The following is a 25,613-nucleotide window of genomic DNA, read 5'->3' on the forward strand; positions in this document are numbered from 1 at the left end:
TTGCAGTGAGGTAAGTTGGGTAGATGAGGGGAAGTAAGCACCCAATGTGGTTTGACAGGAAATGTGTCCTGTGGTCAGCAGGTCTCAGTTCTCCTTAGGAGTTGGGGGAGCAGATGCCTGGGGCCTGTAGGGAGGAGAGCATCCTGGCTCATGTTTGGTCTGGGCAAGAGGGAAGGTCACTGTGAATGCCTGGGCAGAGAAAATCCTACAGTTGTGTCCCAGGACTTAAAGGGCAACCTAAATAAATGCTGGATCAGCGGGTCTGTGACCTGCCTTGTGATTCCTTTCCATCTGCTACAATGCCCTGCCACAAAAGTTAATCGTTTATCCCCCATTGTGGCCCCAGTTGGAACAGGGCTTGACATCTAATCAGCTCTTTTTATTTATTTTTTAATTCATGAGAGACACAGAGAGAGGCAGAGACTTGGCAGAGGGAGAAGCAGGCTCCCTGTGGGGAGCCCAATGGGGGACTCTATCCCAGGACCCTGGGATCATGCCCTGAGCTGAAGGCAGATGCTCAACCACTGAGCTACCCAGGTACCTACCCCCATCAGCTCTTGATAAAAATATATTCCTTAAACTATTTTTTATGGGATGTAATTGACAGCTAATATGTATGAGATATAATTGACATCTAATATTGTGTAAATTTAAGGTACAATAGGGATGCCTGGGTGGCTCAGCGATTTGGTGCCTGCCTTTGACCTGGGGGCGTGATCCCGGAGTCCCGGGGATCCAGTCCCACATCAGGCTCCCTGCAGGAGCCTGCTTCTCCCTCTGCCTGGGTCTCTGCCTCTCTCTGTGTGTCTCTCATGAATAAATAAATAAAATATTTAAAAAAATTTAAGGTACAACATGGTGATTTGATACACGATTATATATGCATATATAGACACACATACATACAATTATATAGGGTGCTGCAATAGGGTTACCACTGGAGCCTTAGCCAACACCTCCATCATATCACATAATTGTCATTTCTTTTATGTAATGAAAACATATGTCCTATAAAAGAATCCCAATGCCTGGTCATCCTTCCCAGCTGCAGACACTGACTGTGTTGGTCTGGGATGAGGCTGGAGTGTTAACTTTTTTTTTTTTTTTTTTCTGGAGTGTTAACTTTTAAAGCTCCCAGAAGGTTTGTGTAGGAGAACCACTGAGCAAATCACAAGCGCAGAGGCAACTGGCCAAACCTATGATCTGTCTCTTTAAGGAGGATTTGTTTTCTCTACCCTGACCCTTTCTGGCATTCATTTTTCTCTCCCTTCTCATCAGCCTAAACCATTCCACCAGCCAAGAATGTGAAAAATGTGTCTGAAATATTTTCAGTTCCACTTAATCCCATTTAATGCTTAGGGTTCATTGCCAGCAGCAGGCTGTTACAGCCCATTTGAACTCTCTCCCAAGTTTAGCCACCCTACAGAGCTCCCAATCTGCCTCTCCCTCCATAAAATCCAAGCTCTCCTTAGTGGGAGATGAAGGAGCAGGTAAGGAGGGGCCTGGCCCAGCAGGTCTTTTAGCCAAGATTCTAGAGGGTGATGGAAAGGGTTCAGCTAGGAAGAGACATCACTAGATACTCATTTAAAGTAGCCCTTGGTGGGGCGTCTGGGTGTTTGGCTCTTGATTTTGGCTCAGGTCATGATCTCAGGGTCATGGGATTGAGCCCTGCGTTGGGCTCCACGCTCAGCAGGGAGTCTACTGGAGATTCTTTCCCTCTGCCCCTCCCCTTGCTCCTGTGTGCACTCTCTGTCTCAAATAAACCAATCTTAAAAAAAAAAAAAAAAAAAAAGCATACTATCCTCTGGCTCTAAGTCTTTTTTCCACTGAGCAGTCAGCACCACATTCTAAAGATGAACATCGGATCATGCTACCTCCCAGCTCAAAATCTCCCACTGGCTCTCCTCACACTTAACATAAAATAGGAAGCCTTCACCATGGCCCATGAGACACCAACAACCCGATCCCCTCATCTGTCTCTGATTTCTCCTTCCTTCTCTCTTTGCTCACTTTGCTCCAACCACATGGGCCCCCTGGCTATTCCTCGTGCATGTCAAGCACACTCCTGAAGACTTCAGCTTCAGGTCTCTGCTTGGAGCACTCCTCAACATCATCACCTGACAGATGACTCCTTGTCACTCAGATTGCTACTCATATGTCTCATCCCCAAAACTCAGCAGTTTAAAATAATAAATGTATATTATTGCACATAGTGTCTGTGGATCAGGAAATACCCACAGGGGTAGCTTAGCTGGGTGGTCCTGGTTCAGGGTTTCTCATGAGGTTCAGGCCAGGGCTGTGCTCATCCTAGGCCTTGACAGGGGCTGGAGGAGCCTTCCAGCAGGTTCACTCATGTGGCTGGCAAGCTGGTGCTGGCTGTTGGCTTCTCCCCAAGACTGCTCAGGTGTCCTCACAATGTGACAGCTGGCTTCCCACAGAGGGTGATCCAAAAGAGCACAGTGGAGGCGGCAATGTCTTTTATGACCCAGCCTTAGAAGTCACACATGTCACTCCTAATGGCCGCACAGAGCAGTCCTGATTGGGTGAGGGAGGAGACGACACAAAATTTGAAGATAGTTGGCATCATCCTAGAGGCTGGCTGCCGTAGTCTCATGTCACTGTCTCCCTCATCAACTTGATGTATTTTCTGCGTGGATTTAACCCTTCCTGAAATGATAATTATTCCTTTGTCTCCCTTGCTCAGTGCTGTCATGTCCATAGGAGTTAGAACACATTATTTTTCTGTTTAGTTCACTGCTATATCTTTAGTGCTTTTTTTTAAAGATTTTATTTATTTATGATAGACAGAGAGAGAGAGAGGCAGAGACACAGGCAAAGGGAGGGGGAGAAGCAGGCTCCATGCCAGGAGCCTGACGTGGGACTCCATCCCGGGTCTCCAGGATCGTGCCCTGGGCCAAAGGCAGGCGCTAAACCGCTGAGCCACCCAGGGATCCCCTCTTTAGTGCTTTTTGTTTTAGTTTTAGATTAGAGAGGGAGAGGCAGGGAGGGGCAGAGGGAGAGAGAAGGAGAGAATCTTTTTTTTTTTTTTTTTAATTTTTTTTTTTTTTTATTTATGATAGTCACAGAGAGAGAGAGAGGCAGAGGCACAGGCAGAGGGAGAAGCAGGCTCCATGCACTGGGAGCCCGACATGGGATTCGATCCCGGGTCTCCAGGATCGCGCCCTGGGCCAAAGGCAGGCGCCAAACCGCTGCGCCACCCAGGGATCCCGAAGGAGAGAATCTTAGCAGGGGTGCGATCTCACAAATCTGAGATCATGACCTGAGCTGAAATCAAGAGTCAACCACTTAGCAGACTGGAACTCCTATAGCCTGTGTCTTTCTTTCTTTCTTTCTTTCTTTCTTTCTTTCTTTCTTTCTTTCTTTCTTTCTTTCTTTCTTTCTTTCTTTCTTTCAATATCCTCAGTGTCTTAAACAGAGCTTGGTACATAGAAGATATTCAATAAATATTTGCTGAAATAATAATCGGAGAATCTACCTTAGGGAGTTCTGGAGACCAATAAGTGGGCTGGTTTCAGCTGTCCAGGTGAAAGATAGCAAGGGTTTGAACTAGGGAAGGAATGGAGAGAAATAAATAGCTACTGACAGGGTCACGTGTCCTCTTGCAAGTTTCTTTCTTTCTTTCTTTCTTTCTTTCTTTCTTTCTTTCTTTCTTTCTTTCTTTCTTTCTTTCTTTCTTTCTTTCTTTCTATGATTTTATTTATTTATTCATGAGAGACAGAGAGAGGCAGACAGACAGACGGAGAAGCAGGCTCCATGCAGGGAGCTCGACGTGGGACTCAATCCCGGGTCTCCAGGCTCACCTTCTAGGCTGAAGGCGGCGCTAAACCGCTGAGCCACCCTATTTATTTTACGCCCTATTTATTTTAAAGATTTTATTTAGGGGTACCTGGGTGGCTCAGCGATTGGGCGTCTACCTTGGGCTCAGGGCATGATCCTGGGGTCCTGAGATCAAGTTCCACATCGTGGTCTCCGCAAGGACCCTGCTTCTCCCTCTGCCTGTGTCTCTGTCTCTCTCACTGTGTGTCTCTCAGAGACACAGGCAGAGGGAAAAGCAGGCTCCATGTAGGGAGCCCGATGTGGGACTCCAGGATCAGGCCCTTAGCCGAAGTCAGGTGCTCAACTGCTGAGCCACCCAGGCATCCCTTCTTTACTTTAAAAAAAAAAGGGGGGGATCCCTGGGTGGCGCAGCGGTTTGGCGCCTGCCTTTGGCTCAGGGCGCGATCCTGGGGACCCGGGATCGAATCCCACGTCGGGCTCCCGGTGCATGGAGCCTGCTTCTCTCTCTGCCTGTGTCTCTGCCTCTCTCTCTCTCTCTCTGTGTGTGTGTGTGTGTGTGATTATCATAAATAAATAAAAAAAACTTAAAAAAAAATAAAAATAATTTAGGGCAGCCCCAATGGCGCAGCGGTTTAGCGCCACCTGCAGCCTGGGCGTGATCCTGGAGTGCCGGGATCGAGTCCCACATCGGGCTCCCTGCATGGAGCCCGTTTCTCCCTCTGCCTGTGTCTCTGCCTCTCTCTCTCTCATAAATAAATAAAAATTAAAAAAAAAAAACAGATAAATTGAACATTGTCTGTCCCAGCATAAATCCTCTATGGCTTTCTGCTGCACAGGATCAGGGATTACAGTTGTCTCAAGAACTAAAAGGGGTGACCTTGGAGGGTCCCCTTGCTCTGGTTGAAGTTAGGGTAGTCAGAACTTCTTTTCTGGATTCAAAAGATCTCTACACACTGTACGGCTCGTTGGAAAATGTAGTTGTCATGGCTACCCAAGGAAGAAAAGGAAACATCTCATGACAGTAAATAGTTGTTTATGTTCAATTTTCTACACTCATTATAAACTTTTTTGGGCCCCAGATTCTTTCTGCAAGACCCTGATCATGCTTTATCCATTCCATGCCTACTCAAAGTTCAGGTTTCGACTTAAGCACCCCTTTGCTGACTCAACATCCTGGCTGGGGTAGGTGGCCTCTCTGGTCTCCTCTAGTGTCCTGGACTTTCCCTAGGATTTACTTATTTAGCATGTTTATTGCTTATTTTCTGCCTATCCTTCTAGAATGGAAGCTCCAGGGGATCCCTGGGTGGCACAGCGGTTTGGCGCCTGCCTTTGGCCCAGGGCGCGATCCTGGAGACGCAGGATCGAATCCCACATCAGGCTCCCGGTGCATGGAGCCTGTTTCTCCCTCTGCCTGTGTCTCTGCCTCTCTCTCTCTCTCTCTGTGACTATCATAAATAAATAAAAATTAAAAAAAAATTAGAATGGAAGCTCCATGAGAACAAGGAGTTTTCCAATCAGTGAACATGGTATTTTCTCCATTTATTTAGATCTTCTTTGTTTTAATATTTTATTTATTTATTCATGAGACACACACAGAAAGAGAGAGAGAGAGAGAGAGAGAGGCAGAGACACAGGCAGAGGGAGAAGCAGGATCCATGCAGGGAGCCCAACGTGGGACTCAATCCTGGGTCTCCAGGATCAGGCCCTGGGCTGAAGGCGGCACTGAACTGCCGAGCCCTCTGGGCTGCCCAATTTAGATCTTCTTTGATGTGACTCAACAGTATTTTTACTTTTCAGTGTAGAAATCTTGCATATCTCTTATTAAAATATTTCCTAAGTATTTTTGGTTTTGATACTATTGTAAAGGAACTTATTTTTAATCTCATTTTGCAGCTGTTTCCTGTAATATATAAACAGAAAATTGATTTTTTTAAAAAGTAGTCTCCATGCTCAGTGTGAAGCCCAACACAGGGCTTGAGTCCACAACCCTGAGATCAAGACCTGAGCTGAGATCAAGGCTGAGCCACCCCGGCACCCTTATTTTGAGGATTTAGTGACAGTATCTATGTAATGCAAGAGCACAGCATCTGACACAAAGTTAGTGCCCAATACACATCAAATTCTATTGCATCACTTTTCCCTCCCTATAAAAGAGGGACTATTCTAATTATTAACTCCTGGAGTTCCATTGAGAATTAAATAACAATATGTACAGACTGTGCCTTGCACAATTCTTCGCACAGGAAAAGCCATTAGTAAATGTTTATTATTTACAAAATCTCCTACTTATATTGGGTTGGGGGGTATGGAGATGTATCAGTCAAGGACCCAATCCACTGAAGCTCACAGCCTATTGGCAGAAACAGGTAAGTATAGCAATCATTACCACACAATGTAAGAAGGGGATATAGAAACTATGTGTGGAGGCAGAAGCTGACTTCAGAAATTTGCCAGTGGGATCAGAGCCATCCTGACTCAGACTTAAGTTTAAAACTAAAAGGAAACAGCAATTGTTTATAGCAGGGAAAATTGGAAGCAACCTAGAGTCTGGATCCCCTGTGGTACCTATTTATAATGCATTGGTATGAACCATTAAACTTAATGCTGCAGAACGGAGGATGGGGATGGTTGCCTGGGGCACGGGGAGAGGATTACTTTTCATTAGATCCTTTTGTAACTTTTGCATCTTGTACCGTGTTCAAAGGTAATAATATATATATATATTAAAGATTTTATTTATTTATTCATGAGACACACACACACACACACACACACGCAGAAAGAAGCAGGCTCCATGCAGGAAGCCCGATGTGGGATTTGATCCCGGGACTCCAAGATCACGCCCTGGGCCAAAGGCAGGGGCTAAACCGCTGAGCCACCCAGGGATGTCCCCAAAGCTAATAATATTTTTTTAAATATTTTTTCAATTTTTTTTTATTTATTTATGATAGTCACAGAGAGAGAGAGAGAGAGAGAGAGAGGCAGAGACACAGGCTGAGGGAGAAGCAGGCTCCATGCACCGGGAGCCCGATGTGGGATTCGATCCCGGGTGTCCAGGATCGCGCCCTGGGCCAAAGGCAGGCGCCAAACCGCTGCGCCACCCAGGGATCCCTTAAATAAGAAAAAAAATTTTAATAAGAAATTATTCCTGGAGAAATACTCAATGCTGCCAGGGTTCACGACTTATTGTTTTGTGAAAAAAGTTAATTTGTCAGATGGTATCTCGTTTCACATTTGCCTAGAAAAAAGACGGGTCAGGAGTACAACAAAGTATTAGTAGTAACTGTTCATCGGTGGGATATATGTTGTTTTATTTTCTCCTCTCGGCTCTTCGAGATTTTGGTAAGGTCCGACATTAACCAGAGTTTTGTTTTGGTTTAGTTTGGTTTATTGGCTATTAGAATTAAAGTTATTAACAAAAACTACAAGTCCCGGCAGACATCGTGCCCCCAGCTTCGAAGATCGGTCTTCTATGGGCTCAATGATCTCTGGGATTCGTAGTCCAGCAGCAAGAGCAAGGCGGGACGCGCAGTACCGGCACAGATGACAGAGGAGGAACCACCGCCATTTCGACCAATGGACAGTGGGGGCCAGCCCTGAGTGGCGCTCGCAGAACCAATGGGTGAGCTGCCCAGCCTGAGTGACGTGTTCTCCAGCCTACGGCCAGCCCGTGGGGGCGGGGCGGTGAGCGGCGGCCGTAGTGAGAACCATGGGAGGCGGCTGGTGGTGGGCTCGGGCTGCCCGACTGGCCCGGCTCCGCTTCCGGGGGGCGCTGCTGCCGCCTCCGCGGCCCCGGAGCGGGGGCGCCCGGGGGTCCTTCGCCCCCGGCCACGGCCCCCGCGCTGGGGCTTCGCCGCCCCCCGTGTCCGAGCTGGACCGTGCGGACGCCTGGCTCCTCCGGAAGGCGCACGAGACAGGTCTGAGGCTGGGGTCGGCCCCGATGGGAGAGGGGGTCCCGGATAGCCGAGCTGCCGACGCGCGCGAGCGGGGGGTGGGGGCGGGGCTCCTGCTGGAAACTGGGCCGGGGCTCCGGAGCGAGAAGGGCTTCCGTATAAGCGCAGGGAAGCGCTTGCTGCAAGAGCGCAGTCTGTCCGCAATTCTTTGCGGGCTTGCGGATGGGACGGTGTGTGCAGTTAGCGGGGTGCAGTAGGGATCGGAGCGGTCGGTCGGGCTAGGACAGGCCGCCTTATAAAATTGCACTGCCTGGGCGAGAGGGGCGTCCGGAGAGGGCTGCGGGCAGGGGAGTTGCCAGCTAGAGGGGTCCGCGCTGGACGAGCCAGTTCAGCTTGAAGAGGAGACCACTCTGCATTAGGCGGGAGCGTGGATCCCCACCGAAGAGGGGGCGAGCTCCGGATTGGAGGGAGGAACAACCAATAAAAGAAAAGCTCTGGGCTGATTGGAGGGCCAGGTGATCCAGGCTGCCGGGGGCGGGGCCTCCCATGCGGAGAGGGTAGATAGAGGATGGAGTGGAGGGTGTGGGGTTTGTAACCCCGACTAGTCCGTTAGCGCCCCACAAGGGCCTTGAATGGATGTAAGTGACATCGAGGAAGGACCGACGCGGTAGCAGATAGTTGGCGTTGGAGGAAAACTGAAGGGGGAAGCTGGAGAGAGACCGGAAGAGTTCGTCCCGGAGCGGGGATATACCTGTATGGGGCGGGGGGTGTTGACCAGGATGACCACTGGGGATCTGCCAGTCTGTCCAGGGGTCTAGGTCCTGCAATTCTGGTTCTAGATTCCCCTCCACATTCTTCAGAGTGACTTGAATCTTTGGTGCTGCGGAGTTTGAGGGAGAGGGCTCAGAGATGGATGGGAGCCAGACAGTTGGGGGTGGGGGGATAAGGTTAGGTGGAGGGCCGCCAGGACTAGGCGGGGATTTAGGGTGGGATAACTGTCCGGGCAGATGGGGCTGGAGGCAGGGTTTGGGCTGATACGATTTGGTCCCCCCACCCCCTCTTCCTGTAGCCTTCCTCTCCTGGTTCCGCAATGGCCTCCTGGCATCAGGCATCGGGGTCATCTCCTTCATGCAGAGTGACATGGGTCGGGAAGCTGCCTACGGTGAGTACAGACCCCCACTCTCGCCCCGTGGCCCTGGGTTGGCCGTGGGTCTTTGCCCCTCCCATCTGACTTCTCAACAAAGATGAGGGTCCCATCGGAGCCCCTCATGCTGGCCCAGCCCCAGACTGGCTTGGCTGCTACTGCCACCCCTCTGACCCTCTCAGACCAGCTCCCCACTCCTCCTTTGGTCCTGTATGCCACCTCCACCTCCTAGACATCCCCTCTGACCCCTTCTCATGCCCCTGAGCTTGGCTCTGTACTGACCCCTACCCTGACCTTGAGTTTGCCCCATCGGTTAACTTCATCTGGGTCTCCTGACCCACCTCCGTCCCTGGGTCATCTGGCTCCCAGACTCCAGACTCCAGCCTCCAGCCACCCCACTGCAGCCCCAGCCTGGGAGCTCAGGCCCTCCCTTCTGTTGACTGTGGCCCCTCTGCCCTGTCTCCGCACAGGCTTCTTCCTGCTGGGCGGCCTGTGCGTGGTGTGGGGTGGCTCCTCCTACGTGGTGGGCCTGGCGGCGCTGCGAGGACCCATGCAGCTGTCATTGGGGGGCGCGGCAGCCAGCGTGGGGGCCGTGCTGGCTGTAGGCCTGCTGTGGGCTTGTGCTGTCGGCCTTTACATGGGCCAACTGGAGCTGGATGTGGAACTGGTGCCCGAGGACGATGGGACAGCCGCTGCTGAAGGCCCCGATGAAGCAGGCCGGCCACCGCCAGAGTGAGCAGCTGGGCCACGGGGAATGGCCGGGCGCTGGACGGCCAGGGGGTGGCCCGAGGACCGGGACATTAAAACCTGACCCTTTGCTCGCTGCATGTTCTGAGTGGTGGTTCCTGCGACTGAGAGGGCGGGCATGGGAGCCAGCTGTGGCAGCCGGAGGTGACCAAGGAGGGTAACAAAAAGGAGAGAGGAGCCCCAAGGCCCCTGGAGACCGAGCCACAGAGGGGGAGATGGTGTTTAATTTCCTGGGATGGCGTACAGGACTGAGAGCCTCATCGCAGTGCCCTCGGGGCGCCACCTGTCCCTCAGGGTCCGGCTCTGTAGGCAGCTCTGGAGTCCTCAGTCCCCCTTCCGCTGCACCCTGGCGCCTGTGGGCCCCGGGTATGACAGGCCCAGGGTCGGGTAGAAGGCCTCGGGGAGGGTGGGGCCCGGGCCCAGCCTCTGGAGGTGTGGGTACATGAGGCCCAGCTCCGCAGGACCGTAGCGGATGGCGCCGGGGGTGCACAGGCCCCGCACGACGGGGGGCAGGAAGCTGGCATGGAGGAGGGAAGGTGGGGGGTCTCCGGGAGGCCCCAGGCCCCAGGGCCGCACCAGGTCCTGCTTCAGGGCCCCTGCCCGGATAACAGAAGTGAACTCAGGCCTCGGCAGGGCTGGGTGGCTGGATGGCTCCTCGTCTCCACTGTCCTCTGGGTCTTTAGCCTCCCCTGGGCCAGGCTCCACTTTGATGCGTTTGCCCCGGCTCCGGGGAGCCTCATCCTTGTCTAGGGGGGCAGCTTGCTTCCCTTCTGCTGGAGGCTCTGGCTCTGGAAAAGGGAGACATGAAGGGCGCTGGTGTGTGCGTCCCCAGCCCCCACTCTTCCCAGCTGTAGAATGAAGCTGAGTTCAGTGGTCTAGACCTGTGGGTCTCAGCTGGGAACATTTTGTCCCATAGGGGCACATGTGACAGTCTGGAGACATATTTGGTTGCCACAACTAGGGTGGAGGGTGCTCCTGGCATCTAGTGGGTGGAGGCTGGGGATTCTGTGAAACACCCTACAATGCACAGGACAGCCCCCAAAGCTAAGGATGATTTGGCCTTAGATATCAGTAGAGGGGAGACTGACAGACCCTGGTCTAGACCCTTGCTGTCCAACAGAACTTTCCTCGATGACGTTCCATATCTGCGTGATCCAGCTCATTAGCCACTGGCCACATGAGGCTACTGAGCCTTACAATGCGGCATGGGTGACTGAGAAACTGAATCTTCCATTTTTAATTGAATGTAAGTGATCACACGTGGCTAATGTGGCTTCCAGACTAGAGAGCTCATGCCCCAGAGGCCCCTTGGAGCTTCCTGGGGTGAGGTGGGAGGTGGGGCTCACCTGTGGGCTCTGGCTCTGGGCTGGATATGTCCTCACAGGCCACGCTGGCTGGAAGCTGGAAGGCATCCAGGGGGGTCTGGCCACCCTCGGCTTGGCTGGGGACAGGACAGGTGGGATAGAACCCCCACCCCATTGTACTTAGGGCTCATCACTGGAACCCCGGGGTCTAGCCAACCTGGGGTCTAGCCCAGCTTAGTCCTATCTCCATAGGCCAGACCTGGGCAGCCCGGCCCCCGCCCCCAGATGTCGCCATCTAGGTATCTCCTGGGCACCTCATGCTCATCTCCCCTGAGCATCTTCCTTTCAGACCACTGCTACCCTCAGAGGCTGGAACCCAGGCCTGGCAAAGCCAGAGATGTGGGTGGCAGCAGATGGCCACCTCCCCTCCTCCACCTGCACTGCCTGGCATTTCCCGGAGCCACCCCAGCCTCTTCCCTGGGCTCCCGGCCCTGATCCTGTTCTTCAGACCTCCCACTTCATGCATCTTTCCACAAAGCAGATGTGACTGTGACCCTCTCCAGCCTTAAGCCCTGCCATGGCTTCCCCGTGCCCCGGAATCAGGCCCAGACCCTCTGCCTGGGGCAGAAGCCACCTCAAAGCTGTGTCTTCACTCCTCTCTGCCCTCTGCAAGCAAGGTCACACCACCTGAAGGTCTTTCCTCTCACTGTCCCCCTGTCCCCTTCCTGTTTTTCAAACCCTCTGGGCTTGGCCTCTTCAAGAAACCTACCACCACCACTAAGCTGGGGAGAGACAGCAGAGTCTTGTGGAGGGGTTCTGAGGCCCCTGTGGGCCGGGCGGGGTACAGCCCTCACCTGAGCACATAGCTGACCCAGAGCACGTGGCGCTCCCCGGGGCTCTTCCCACTCACAGCCACGGTGGCCACGGACTGCAGCCACACGAAGCCCCCAGCCCGTTGCAGCCAGCGGTAGTAACCGGTCATCACCTGCCCCTTGTCCAGCACTGGGCCCAGCCCAGGGATGAGCCGAGACAGTCAGAGAGAGACAGATACAGAAAGAGATGGAGAGACAGGGGCACAGAGAGGGTGGCGGTAGGGAGGAGATGGACAGAGACCGAGTCAGAAGGACCAAGTGCTAACCTGGCATGGAGACCTTCTAGATTTCTAAGGGTGGGTCAGAGAGACACCACGGTCCCTTTACTCCCACCCCACGTCTGAGCTGTGGCTCAGGGTGCAGGGCATGGGGGTGCTGGGAGGCGGGGTTTCTCACGGTCCAGGTGGCTCTGGCGGATCCTGGCTGCATCCTGTCCATGGACAAACTGGTAGCAGCTGCGACCCACGAGCTCTGAGGGCCCCAGGTCCATGTGATCGCTGACTCTGAGGACAGCGGGCGACAGAGAGAGGTGAGAAGGGGTCTGAAACCACGGGGAGGAGGAAAAAAGGCAGGGTTGGTTCTGGAATCACCAGGGTACAAAACCTGGCTCTGGGGTGGTCTGGGCCTCAGTTTAACCCTGGGTCAAATGGGTTAAATACCAGTGTCCCTCCTGCGGTGACTACGGGCATTCACCACTCCCGGGTGTGGGGTGGCCCCGGGCACTCCGAAGGCGCTCAGAGCGTGGGGACGATCTCACTATTTAATTTCCCCACTGCACGGTGCAGGAGACAGTGGAGAGGAGAGGCGGGAGGCCGAGGGGGTCGGGAGGGGCGGGGCTCTGCAGCAGGGGGCCCCGCGCAAGCCCCGCCCCCAGCACGACCACGCCCCTCCCGCAGGCCCCGCCCCGGCCCCGCCTTCCAGTACCTCCGCCGCTCTTCCGCCCCCGGGGCTCCCCAGCGCCCCAGCTCTCCCGCGTGGCCCCAGCCGCCCGCCTCGGCCCCCAACCCCGGTACCTGCTCTCACAAGCAAGGATGGTGAGACCCAGGCTGAGACGGAAGACGATCATGTGTCCGTGTAGTGGCAGCTCGGCCAGTGGGGCGGGGGGCAAGGTGTGGCCCAGAGCCACAAGGCCCAGGGAGCGGGCCCGAAGGCGCCCCGTCACGTGGATGACCTGCAGGCGGCAGGCGGGGTTGGAGGAGGGGGGCCCGTCACCCACAGGTGCCCGGGCACGAGGCCATGGCTGGCTGGCATGCGGGAGCTCCCCCCAGGTGGGCGAGGGGACTCGGGCGCCAGGAGCCGGGGCCAGGGAGCCCACACGCACCTTGTACCCCGAGGCCTTGACGTGCAGCCCCCTCTTGGTGAGGGTGGATTTCATGCGGATGAAGAAGGAGCGCTCCTGGACCCGGGAGAAGGGAGGCGCCTCCGCGGCGCTGGCCTCTGGGAGGGGAGAGTGAGGAGGGTTATGGGGTCCTGCGGGAGAAACCACACGCCCCCCTAGCCCCTGGACAGCTGGCCAGACAGCGTCATGGCCACGGCCTACGGTCATACACTGAAGTCGTATACCAACCTCCCTCTAAGTGGCAGCCAGCTGGGTCTTTCTAAAGCTCAGATACGACCCTGTCCCTCCCTGCCCTGAAACTGCCATGGCTCCCTAGGACCCTTGGGATAAAGCCCAGCTCCTCACATCGGCCTAAAACTTGGGCAAGAACTGCCTCCCGCTGACCCCATCTCTAGCTACAAACTCCAGGACCCAGGTGAGACAGAGCCTCCTCCAGGAAGCCCTCCCTGACCTCCAGGCTGGGTGAGCCGTCCCTCTGGGGTCTCCCACTCCAGCCCTGACCACTCGGGATCATCATTTGCTGGGGACTAGTCTTCACCACCTGGACTGTCATTGTTGTGTCCCCAGCCCTCTCCAGCACAGAGCAGGGGCTCAGGGTAGAGAAACAAGACCCACAACTACAGGTTGGTCTATAAACCCGGTGACAGCCTTCTAACAGCTCACACCCAGACAAACCTGGGCCTCAGTCTTTGGTGCAACTGTAATCACACTCCCCAGTGGACCCCGTGGGTGTCACAAACATCTCCCAAGCTTGCAAGCACTGCTGAGAGCTCAGATGTTTTTGGTGTGAAGCAAACCCAATATGAGAAAATCCTACTCATAGGGAAGTTAACCTCGAGTCCCCCAACATCACAGAACTAAAAGAAACTTCCAGGGTAATCTCCCGGCACCCTCCTTCGCCAACACGGAGTGGAATATTCCACTGGAGAGAAGGCCTGGAAGCACAGATGCTGGAGCCAGACAAACCTGGGCTGGAGTCCAGATCAACCACTTACAGCTATGTGACCTGGGGCAGTTAACTTAACCTCTCTGTGCTGGGCCTCAGTTTCCACCTCTGCAAAATGAAGACAGTGATAGCTCCTGCTTGTGGGGTTGTGATTAGGATTCAATGCAGTTACACACTTAAGGCACAGCACGCGTGAACTCCAATGAGCCATGCATTGTTTTCTTATTGCCAGAGCTGGGTTCCATCTGGAACCCCCAGGCACCCATCCCCACTTGGTGGCCAGAAGGGTCTTTCTGAAACTCAAATCCTGGGGAGCCAGGCAATCCTTGGCAGCCTAGGCAATTATAGGGAGCCGAGCCTTGTTGCTTCGGTTTAGACTCTGATTCATTTTACAAAAATGTGCTTTGCAGCTTGAAGGAGAGTGGTTTTTGTTGAAAGCCGGCATGGCTGGGGTACCAGGTGTCCCTTGATCTACCCTCAGGCCCTTGGAATTACCGATCTCAGGGGTATCCGCAAGCGAGGACGAAGACGAGGAGGAGGAAGAGGAGGGCACGGAGGGCGGGGTGGGAGGCCCGGGGGTGGGGGTCCGGAGGCCCAATTGTTCCAGCACCTCCGAGTGGTCCCCGGGGTGGATGTAGTCGAAGACGCTGCTACCCGTCAGCTCCACCTGCCGGCGGAAGAGGGGACCGCAGAGGGCTGGTGAGATGCGCGCGCAGCCACTCGCCCGCGGTTTAGCCTCCGGCCCACTCGCCTAGGTTGCAGGCGCCCTTCGTGCCAGTTCTACGTTATTAGAATTTCTTTTTAACTTTTTCAGAGGAGATACACACTTAAGCTCTTCTTATGCCTTCTCACGTCAAATCCGGTGATCATTAAGGATTTTCTGCGCCTGCTTACTCCGTTAGGGAGCTGCGTGGCCGATTGTCCTAGCCTCCATTTGGCCCCAAATGAACCACAGGATGTCCCAGCAGGGATGGAAATCAGGACACAAGCAGTGGAATGGTTTTCGAACTCTTTAGAGAGTTAGAGCTTTTTAGTCAGACTGCCTACCATTCAATTCACCCGCAAATCTCTCAAAGCAGTCCTCCTTTGTACCACACCTCCCCCAGTCCAGGTCCCCATCACTCCCACCCCCACCCCAGCTGTGTTCCTGCCCCAGAGTCCTCCCTATTCTTTTGGCCTTTAGTTTCCATTCAAATACCCCTGCTAAGTTACTTCTCTGACCATGGCCCCCCTCCTCTCAGAAACCTCCCAGAGCTCCCACTGCCCCGGGCTTGAGATCCAGCGCTTCCCTCTGTCCCTCCTCCCTCTGAACTCCTCCTCATCGAACCCTTCCCTGCACCAGCTGCAAGTCTGTCCTCCCCTCTACCTCCCTCCCCTCCTCTTGTCCACATTCCCCTACTTTCAGGGTCTTCTTCCCTCAGGCCTCTCCAACAACTCACCGAAAAGGTGCTCACAAAGGCCAAAACCAAGCGCTGGCTTTTCTAAATTTCCCATTTGCTCAAACCTTTGCAAAAGTGATGAGAGGATAGCGATTTGTCCTGAATGGGTTGGGAAGGCCTAAGATGCCACCAGGAGCCAGGCCCCCCAGGGATGGGGGTTCTCGGTTTCTGCCTGCCTGCCTTTTACCTTTCAATGCCAGCTGCAGGAGCTGGGGCAGAAGCAGCTGGCGGAAATAAAGACAAAACGCAAGCCAGTCCACTAAAGCGCCACAGAAAATCTTCCAAAGTTGGCAAAACCCAAGCCCTTCCAATACAAATTGCAGCAATTCTTCACAATTGTTAAGAAAAAGGAAGTCTGGGTAAATACGGTGCATTTGGCAAACACTCATCGACAAACTGATCTTTCTGCTGCTCTGCCTTCTTCAAATTGACCTGTTATTTTAATAGCCACTCCCCTCTACCTGTAAGGTGGAGCTTTCTGGGGTTCCCCCAGGTGCACTTGGAGGACCATAGATCCAGTTCGCTTTTCTGGCTGGGATGGTGAGGCCAGGAGAGAGAAAGGGCATGCACGGGCCCGCAGGGGACACGGTGGCTGAGCCAGTGAGCCAGTCCAGGCAGCCTGCAGCGGGCCCCTTACCTGCGAGAGGCCCAGATAAATGGAGACGGTCTCCGAGATGTAGAGGAACTTCCCTTCCTGGTTCAAGGCAAACACGAAGCCATCCAGGGACTAAAGTGGGGAGAAGTAGGGAGAGGAGGGCTGGGCATCTGTCTGTCCAGCAGGCAAGTGGTAAGAGATTCTGAAATCTGGATCTCCACCTCGGATGGATTAATTGGGGTGGGGAGGGGCTTCTGTGGTGGTGGGAAAGGACAGGCAGGAGGAGGAGCCCCTGGGGATGCTCCTGGGGGGATGGATGCTGGAGAACAGGGTGCTGCTCTCCGCAGGTGGCCACCAGGTGGCAGCAAGGAGCAGCAGGCAGGGAAAGGACCTCACCTGTAAGATGTGTCCACCCAGGTGCTGCTCAAAGACTTCGGAGACCAGCGCCATGGGCCCCCGGTGGCCTGGGGCTGGGGACAGAGGGAGGGGTGAGGCCGGGGCCTGTGGGTAGGCACCCATTTGAGCCAGGCTACAGATCTCCCTCTCTCCTCCCCAGTCCTGTAGTCATCTTAGGGTACCGGGGGCCTGGGCCCTGTGTGTGTGTGGGGGGGACGACTTGGGCTTGTGGGGTGGGGTGGGAGGGGCGGAAAGAGGCTGAGATGCCACAGACATAGGGAGACACCAGTGGATGCAGGGAGCCATCTATGCACTCATTCATTCAGAAAGTCTCCCTGAGCACCAGGTGTGCAGCAGGCCCTGTGCTAGGGACAAGGAGGTGCCCTGGACAGCCTACTCCTCCCCTTGTGGAGGCACCCAGGCCGGGGGCAAGAAACTCACAAATACAGAATTATTTTATGTACCAGCACCAGGAAGGATTGAAAAAGTGGTGTGAAGTAAGATCCAAAGGATGGGAATGAGACTAGAGAGAGGTACAGAGAGCCAGAGAGAGAAAGACAGAAAAAAAGAAACAGATATGGAGACACAAAGACACCAAACAGACAAGCAGATGGAGAGACATACAGAGGAAGGAAATACAGAGGAATACAGAGAGACGGGCATTGCAACTCAATAGAAAAAAAAAAAAAAAAAAGAACAGGGGCACCAAGCTGGCTTAGTTGGTGGAGCGGGTGACTCTTGATCTCAGGGTCATGAGTTCAACCCCTGCATAGGGTGTAGAGATGACTTAAGATCTTTTTTTTTTAAATTTTTTATTTATTTATGATAGTCACAGAGAGAGAGAGAGAGAGAGAGAGAGAGAGAGAGAGGCAGAGACACAGGCAGAGGGAGAAGCAGGCTCCATGCACCAGGAGCCTGATGTGGGATTTGATCCCGGGTCTCCAGGATCGCGCCCTGGGCCAAAGGCAGGCGCCAAACTGCTGCGCCACCCAGGGATCCCTTAAGATCTTAAAAAAAGGATGCCTGCATGTCTCAGCGGTTGGGTGCCTGCCTTCGGCTCAGGTCATGATCCTGGGATCCAGAATTGGGCTCCCTGCATGGAGCCTGCTTCTCCCTCTTCCTGTGTCTCTGCCTCTCTCTGTGTGTCTTTTTTTTTTTTTTTTTTTTTTTAAATTTTATTTATTTATGATAGTCATCACAGAGAGAGAGAGAGAGGCAGAGACATAGGCAGAGGGAGAAGCAGGCTCCATGCAGGGAGCCTGACGTGGGATTCGATCCTGGGTCTCCAGGATCGTGCCCTGGGCCAAAGGCAGGCGCTAAACCACTGCGCCACCCAGGGATCCCTCTGTGTGTCTTTCATGAATAAATAAATAAAATCTTTTAAAAAATCTTAAAAAAAACAAACCCCAACGAGATATCACCTCACACCTACTAGGATGGCTAGAATTCAGAGAAATGTTGGGAGGATGTGGAGAAATCAGAACCCCTCTGCATTGCTGGTGAGACTGGAAAATGATGCGGCCACTCTGGAGAACAGTACGGAGGCTCCTCAATAAATCACGCATAGAATCACCTGCCACCCAACCCAGCAATTCCACTTCTAGGTATATACCCCCAAAGAACTGGGAACAGGTGTTCTAACAAATAGTTGTACACAGATGTTCACAGGAGCACGATTCCTAACAGCCAAAAGTGAAAACACGTCAAAGTCCATGACCTGACGGACAGATAAATAAATGTGCCATATTCATGCAATGGAATACTATTCAGCCAGGAAAATGAATGAAGCCAGGACACGTGCTCTGATGCAGCTGGACTCTGAAAACATTATGATGGGGCACCTGGCTGACTTAGTGGAGTGGGCAACTCATGGTATCAGGGACACGAGTTTGAGCCCCATGTTGAGCGTGGAGCCTACTTTTTTAAAAAGTGAAGACAGGGACGCCTGGATGGCTCAGCGGTTGAGCGTCTGCCTTCAGCCCAGGGTGTGACCCTGGAGACCCAGGATCAAATCCCAGGTCGGGCTCCCTGAAAGGAGCCTGCTTCTCCCTCTGCCTGTGTCTCTGCCTCTCTCTCTCTCTGTCTCTCATGAATAAATAAAATATTTTTTTTTAAAGTGAAGACATGCAAGACACAAGAGACCACACACAGTGTGACTCTGTTTCTCTGAATTGTCCAGAGCACGCAAATCCATAGAGACAGGAAGCAGGTTGGTGGTTGGGGGAGGGGGGTGTCTGGCAGGAGAGAGGGGGCATGGGGAGTGTCTGCTAATGTGGACTAGGTTTTTTGGGGGTGCGATGAAAATGTTCTGGAACCAGACAGAGTGGTGGTTGCACAACTCTGTGACTCTACGGTTTGCCACTGAATTGTACACTTTATTTTTATTTTATTGTTTAATTTGAGTGGGATCCATGGGGAGCCTATTGTAGAGCTTGAACTCCCAACCCTGAGATCAAGACATGAGCTGAGATCAAGAGTTGGATGCATAATGGACTGAGCCACCCAGGTGCCCTTTGTACATTTTATGTTTTTTAAAGATGTTATTCATTTATTCGAGAGACACAGAAAGAGAGGCAGAGACACAGGCAGAGGGAGAAGCAGGCTCCCTGCGGGGAACCCGATGAGACTCCATCCCAGGACCCCGGGATCATGACCTGAGCCAAAGGCAGATGCTCAATGGTTATTGAGCCACCCAGGTGTCCCCCCACTATACATTTTAAAATGCTGAACTCCATATTATATACATTTTACTGCCATTAAAAAAAAAGTTAAAAAAAAAGTTTTAAGGGGCACCTGGGTGGCTCAGTTGGCTATGCATCTGACTCCCAATTTCTGCTCAGGTCATGATCTCAGGGTGGTAAGATCGAGCTCTGCATGGGGCTCTGTGCTCAGAGGGGAGTCAGCTTGAGATTTCTCTCTTTCCCTCTCCCTCTGCTCCTCCCCTCCACCCTGCTCTTTCTTTCCCTCTCTCTAAAATGAATAAATCTTAAAAAGTTAATATTTTTTTACTTGTTCATGAGACACAGAGAGAGAGAGAGAGAGAGGCAGAGACACAGGCAGAGGGAGAAGCAGGCTCCTTGCAGGGAGCCCGACGTGGGATTTGATTCTGGGTCTCCAGGGTCACACCTGGGCTGAAGGCTGCACTAAATCGCTGAGCCACCTGGGCTGCCCAAACTTAAAAAGTATTTTAAAAGAGATAGGGACAGACATGTAGACACAGAGAAATTCAGACAGAGACAGACGAAGACAGAGATGAAGAGATGGAGAGAACAGAAAGGAGATGCCCAGAGAGACCTCCAGAGAAAGACCATGACAGAAGGACATGGCAAATGAGACAGGGCAAAGAGGGACCCAGCCCCCTGACCCAGCAGCACCCCCTCAGGCAGGAGCAGAGGTGTCGGGTGAGGGTGGCTTAAGTCTGTTCCCACCCAGGACCCTCTCCCTGACCCTGCAGAGAACTGCCACCTCCCTCCCAAGGGGCCCTATGTCCGGAGAGGGGAGCCAGGGGACACAGTGACCTTGAAGGTCACCAGGTCTGGTGCCAAGCCCTCCCAGGCTGTGTGCCCTGGGCCCAGTCCCTTCACCTCTCTGTGCCTCAGTTTCCTCCTCTGTCAGGTGGCTTTGCAAAGAGCGCCGACCTCACCGGCTGCTCGGGCCCAGCGCCCGCCTGGCACACCGCAGGTGCTCCCAGATGCAGAGCCGGGATTAGTATTAATAGTGTGATTACTATTGTTATTTCCAGACCATCAAAACAGCAGGCGGCCAAGCCCCGCCCCGCCCCGCCCCCACCCCGGCCCTCGGCTCCAGCCCCGCCCCCGCCCCGCCCCCGGCCCCCTAGCGTCTTGGCCACGCCTCCTTCTCCCAGGAGCGCCTCCCGCTGTTCGCACCCTTTCCCCACCCCTGGCTGGAGCTCCAGGAACAATAAATGGGGGGGAGGGTGATGGGGACCCCTCCCCCGAGATGCAGCGCGAACCAGCCGGGTGACAGGCAGGAACAATGCCGCCTGCTAATTGTCGCAATTTTCCCCTGTCATTTTTGCTAATTCCTTCATTTTCCCGCTCACAGGATCAGCCCAGGTCAGACTGAACGGCTGCAATTAACAGCCTTAATGGGCACGTCGGGTGGGGGTGCGCAGGGGGAGGGCTCGCTGCTCCCCGGTTGGGACGGGAGCTTTGGGGTCGGTCCCCTCACTGACTGAGGCGTCTTATCCCTCCCTCCGCCTCCGCAAACCCAACTCCGTTCCCCCCCTCCTCTCCCCTCCCCCTGTTCCCCCCTCTCCCGGCAAATGCCTCAACTCCTCCCACCCCCAAATTCCCCTCTTCACTGCTCCCGGATCTGCCCCCTCCTCAAGCCCAAACCCCAACCATCACTCACTCATTCAACAAACATTTGCTGGTTGATTATTGGAGCCTGTCTGCTGAGAACTGTCCCATTTGTCATCACCAAGCAGGGACAGAGGGGACAGGGGGAGAAGGCCGCTCCCAGGGCTCTGGGAGTCTGGTCACCTCCTAATCTTAGTTGGCCCCAGAGATGTTCCGTGTCTGGGGACAGGGAAGCCTCGCTCCCTGGGGGCAGGCCTGAGGCCTCTGCACTCACCTCCGCATGTGGCTCCCTGCTTCCACCCTCAGGACTGCCACCTCGGCCACCTCGGTCCCTCATCCGCTTGTCCCCCATCCCGCTCGGCTAACAGCCAACGTCCTCACCAAAGCCCACGAGGTCCTGCAGGACTTGGTCTCTGCCGTCCGCGCCCCCTGCCTCACCTACTCCTCTCTGGACTCCGAGGCCTCGCTGTGGCCTGCACTCAGCAAGCTGATTCCTGTCTGCCTCAGGGCCTTTGCACCTATTTCCTTGGCCTAATGTGCTTTTCTTCCAGCTTTCTTCGGGGCCTGCTTCCTCACCTCCTCCCAGTCTCAGCTCAAAGGTCCCTTCTTTTAAGGGGCTTCTGTCAAACCTCATGCCCTCACTCTGTTCCACAGTCACCCAATAAACACTTAGCCGGCCTTTGCCCCAGGCACTCTTCTGGACTCAGGGTACAAGGTGTCATGGGGGAGAGAGAATTAAGAAATAGTGTCGGGGTGCCTGGGTGGCTCAGTGGATTGAGTGTCTGCCTTGTGCTCAGGTCATGATCTTGGGGTCCTGGGATCGGGCCCCGCATCAGGCTCCCTGCTCAGTGGAGAGCCTGCTCCTGCTTCTCCCTTGCTTGTGCTCTGTGTCAAATAAATAAATAAATAAATAAACTCTTAAAAAAAAAAGTCAGATGACAATAGGTGCTTTGGAAAGAAATAAGACAGGAAAGGGAGACAGGGAGTGCTGAGGGCAGGGGTGCTCTCAGTTTTCAGGGTGGTCAGGGGTGGTTTCCTGAAAAGCTGACATTTGGAGGGAAGGGAGTTCCTGCAGGAGGGCACAGCAAGTGCAAAGGCCCTGAGGTGGGAACATGTTTCTCTGAATAACAGCAAGGTGGCCAGTGGGGGGTGGGGGCAGGGGGGGAGCTGAGGAGGTGAGAGGGGTAGAAAAATGAGATCAGAGGGATGGGAGGGGGGCAGAGGGCCTACCGAGAAGGGCTTGTAGGCCCACCCTGGAGGTCAGGGACTTTGTCTTGTTCCCTGGGGTGTCCCCAGGACGAGGCCTGGCACAGGGAAGGTTCAGCGGCTGGTGAATGAATGATGACCCCTGATACAGGATCCGGGCTGTCTCCTCCTGGACTCAGAGGTCCGGGGCTAGACTCCGGGGCACCTCAGCACATCAGTTGTGCTGTTCTATAGACATCAGCCCGGGGCCCAGAGAGAGGCGGGGGCTGCAAGGTCCGGGGAGACCTCCGAACAGGCCAAGCCTGGAGGCTCCGAAGGTGACCCCGGAAGCCAGTCTGCATCTCAGCTGGGCCCGGGCTCGGAGGATGGGACGCTGGGCAAACCAGCTTCACCTCTCTGGGGCTCAGTCTTCCACTTCTATAAAATGGGAATCAATGTTGCTTTCCCCCTCTTTTTGAGAGGATTAAGCGACTTTTGTGGTTTAGTTTTGGTTTCGGTTTGGGTTTTTTTGCGGGTTATTCGTAATAGTGCTCAAGAGTGCATTGGCTATCTTCGCTCTTCTAACAGAGCAGGACAGGGGAGCACCCTCCCCTTCAGAGAGGGGGAGGCACCCTGCCTTACTGACTAGCTGACACTGTCCTCAGTTTCCCTATGGAAGCAGGCACTCGGCCTCTTCCTGGGGGCTCTGTGGAGCAGGAGATGCCTCCAAATACCCACTTTCGGGGGATTTAGGAAGGAGTCCGCATAGTACCTCCATCACAGACTGTCCTGGCCCAGGCAGCAGGAGTGGGGGGGTAGGGGGTAGGGTGCTCCGGGGGGGTAGGAGGCAGGGGCGTTCATCAAGTCCACGGTGGGCCACCTCACTGCCCACCTCGCAGCCGTGTCCTCAGCAGGCTCCCGTCCCCTTCCAGCGCCCATCCAGGCAGTGGAAGGGGGGAGCTGGCCGCCGGAGGGGCTCTCTGGGCGCCCCCACCCTTCCTCTCTCCCCGCGCTCGGGACAATAGACAAGATGTTTATCCCCCGCCGGCGCACATGTTGTTCGCGGTAATGACAGTAATCAGCGGCGCTAATGCCGCATTCTCTCGGCGCCAGTCAATTCGCCTAATTACCGCCTGGGAAGCCGGATTATTTAAATTTAAATGGTGATTTATTGCGAGCTTAATCAATGCTATTTTCTCTCCCCCCTCCTCCCCTGGGACCGGGGCAGGAGGGGAATTGGAGCCCCTCCAACCTCGCCCTAAGGACACTGGTTCATCTTGGTGGGGAGTGTAGCCTGGGGTGCCCCGTCCCTGTCACCTGCGACCTCGGATTAACACGACTGTCTCCTCGTCGGGAGAGAAGCAATAATCCGTCAAACAGCGGTAATAACAGGAGCATAACACTTCTACGGATCTAGCAAGAATAAAGTTGAATTATAACAAAAGTGGGGGGCTAGCTGTGTGTACCCGTGTTGTACCTCATCCTACTTGTCCATGGTGCGGATTGCATTTCTCCACTTATGTCATTATTGGGTCTTGGCTACTGGGACGTCAGGGGCTGTATCCAACTTGTTTTCTGCGGGATCCCGAGGGCCCAGGACAGTAGCAGGCACACAGTAGCTGCTTACTGAACCACAGACCCCAACAGCCCTGCAAAGTAACCACTGACCCTCAGAGTCACTACGTGGTGGTGGCACCTGCTGTGCCAGCTACGTCCGGGGTGTCCACATACATTACTGGGTCGGTTTTCATCTCAGCCCTCTGGGCGTGCGAAGGGACTCTCATCAGGATTCCCATTTCACGGACAAGGGACAGAGAGGTAAGGCGGCCTGCCCGGGGTCACATTGCTGGGGAGTGGCCCAGTGGGGACAGGGACCCAGGAGAGTCTTTCTGGAGCTGTCCATCTTACCTGCCACGTTATACTGTCTCCCTCCCGCTTTCCCAGACTGAGAATTCAGACTCCAGAGTCCTCGTGCTCCCCCTGGGTCCCCTCAAGCCTCAGTGAGGGGGGTTCTTGCCCATGAGTGGATGGGGAGGCCCAGGCTAGCCCCGCTCCGTCCCGCCCTGGGAGCTGCGGCCCTTCTTTGTGATAATAACGATTCGTCTCCCCTAATAAGAATAACAGCATGGAGCAGGGGTCGGATCCCTGGTGTTGGCGGCCCTCGGTGGGCCAGAACTCATGAAATCATCCCTGCCTCGCGCGCCCGTTTTGCAGATGAAAAGACTGAGGCTTGGAGAGTCAAAGCCTCCCGGGAGGGGCGCGCAAATGGTCCGGCTGACTCCCAACCGCGTGCTCCCTCCCTCTCGGCCAGGGGCCTGGGCGACGGCCTGCGGGCACCTCGCTCTCCCGCCCTCCGGCCGCCGGGGGGTGCACAGGGACCCTCGCCCCCCGCGCCTGCGCACTCACCCAGGCCGGCCGGTGGCCCCGTGGCCCGCAGTCCCCAGGGCGGCGCCCCGAGGGCGGCGAAGCGGCGCAGGCGGAGGTAGGTGACGCTGAGGCGCACGATGGACGCCTTGTCCAGCTGGCTCGAGATGGCTCCGGGCAGCGGGAGCAGCTTGGCCAGCTCGAAGAACTCCAGGTTCTCCTTTCCGCGCCGCGAGCGCGCCGCGTTCCGGGACTTCTCCTTGCGCTGCGCCTGCAGGCTGGGCGGGCGGCGCGGAGGGGGCGTCAGCCGGGCCCCGGGGCTCGCGGCGGGGCGGGGGGGGGGAGCTGCGGCCTGGGGGGGCCCCGCCCTCGGGGCCTCGGAACCCGGCGGGACGTGGGAAGTGGATTCGACACCGGAGGTGGGGGCAGAACCCGCGCGTGAATTCTGCCCGGGGCCGTGCGGACAGAACCCGGGGTGTAAATAAATTCCGGGGGGAAGGAGGAGGAGTTGGAGGGGAGAAATGAAATGTTGGGCGTGAACTCGGAGGATGGGGGGGTAGGAGCAGAACACGGTGGGGGTTGTTTGTAGAACAAAGGTTGACACACTCGGGGTGAGAAATTCTAGCTCCAGAGGGCGGGGCGGCGGGCTGAGTGTGAATCCTCCCGGGCCGCCCTTGGGGGCGGGGCCACGGCCCTGGGGGCGGGGCTTTGCTCACCAGGGTCCGGGCGGGGCCTTGACCACCAGCCCCGGCAGAAAGTCCCACGGGACGCTGCGGCCGCGACCTGCCCCGCACTTGAGCTCGCCGCCGCCGCCGCCGCCGCCGGGGTAGGGGGCCGCCATCTCCGCGGGCCCGGCTCAGAGCAGCCGGCGGGCCTCGAGACCCGCGTCTCCCGCCGCCGAAAGGAGCCGGAGGCAGCGCTCGGTGCCCGAGGGGGGCCCCCGGGAGACCTGCGAGGGAAACTGAGGTCCGTGCGGGGCTCGGGGGTCCCAGCGAGGAGCCGGGGCTGGATGGTGCCTCAGTTTCCCCTCTCTGGAGGCCCCGGGACGGAGCCGGCGGTGCTCACCCTGCCCGGCCCCAGGCGGAGCTCGGGGCGAGGACGTGCTCCGCCGCCGCCGCCGCCGCCTCCCCCGCGCCGCCCGCCAGCGCGGCCGCCTCACGCCCGCGCCGGGCCGGCTCCCGCATACCAATAGGCGCACGCGGCGCGCATACGGATCCGACCGGCCCGCGCGCTGCGTGCCAAGCATGCCCAAGCCGGGCGGGCGGGGGG

At 55.4% G+C, this 25,613-nt stretch overlaps 2 protein-coding genes across 2 annotated transcripts; one reads left to right on the forward strand and one right to left on the reverse strand.

Moving 5' to 3' along the window:
• The first annotated feature begins 7,478 nt into the window (after nucleotides 1-7,478).
• On the forward strand, nucleotides 7,479-9,658 carry TMEM160 (transmembrane protein 160). The gene is made up of 3 exons (XM_077847532.1): nucleotides 7,479-7,715; nucleotides 8,761-8,853; nucleotides 9,306-9,658. Exons 1-3 carry the CDS (start codon nucleotides 7,508-7,510, stop codon nucleotides 9,569-9,571), a joined length of 567 nt encoding a protein of 188 aa, XP_077703658.1. The 5' UTR covers nucleotides 7,479-7,507; the 3' UTR covers nucleotides 9,572-9,658.
• Nucleotides 9,659-9,784: 126 nt separating this feature from the next.
• On the reverse strand, nucleotides 9,785-25,294 carry NPAS1 (neuronal PAS domain protein 1). Its single transcript, XM_077847521.1, has 11 exons — nucleotides 25,061-25,294; nucleotides 24,387-24,622; nucleotides 16,474-16,547; nucleotides 16,120-16,209; nucleotides 14,539-14,710; nucleotides 13,080-13,195; nucleotides 12,772-12,929; nucleotides 12,155-12,261; nucleotides 11,741-11,888; nucleotides 10,929-11,023; nucleotides 9,785-10,370 (listed from the first exon to the last, which is right to left on the reverse strand). The coding sequence occupies exons 1-11, from the start codon at nucleotides 25,183-25,185 to the stop codon at nucleotides 9,907-9,909; spliced, it is 1,785 nt and encodes a 594-aa protein (XP_077703647.1). The 5' UTR covers nucleotides 25,186-25,294; the 3' UTR covers nucleotides 9,785-9,906.
• Nucleotides 25,295-25,613: the final 319 nt, after the last annotated feature.

Source organism: Canis aureus, chromosome 1, assembly GCF_053574225.1.
Source record: "Canis aureus isolate CA01 chromosome 1, VMU_Caureus_v.1.0, whole genome shotgun sequence".
In the NCBI taxonomy this organism is placed as follows: Eukaryota; Metazoa; Chordata; class Mammalia; order Carnivora; family Canidae; genus Canis; species Canis aureus.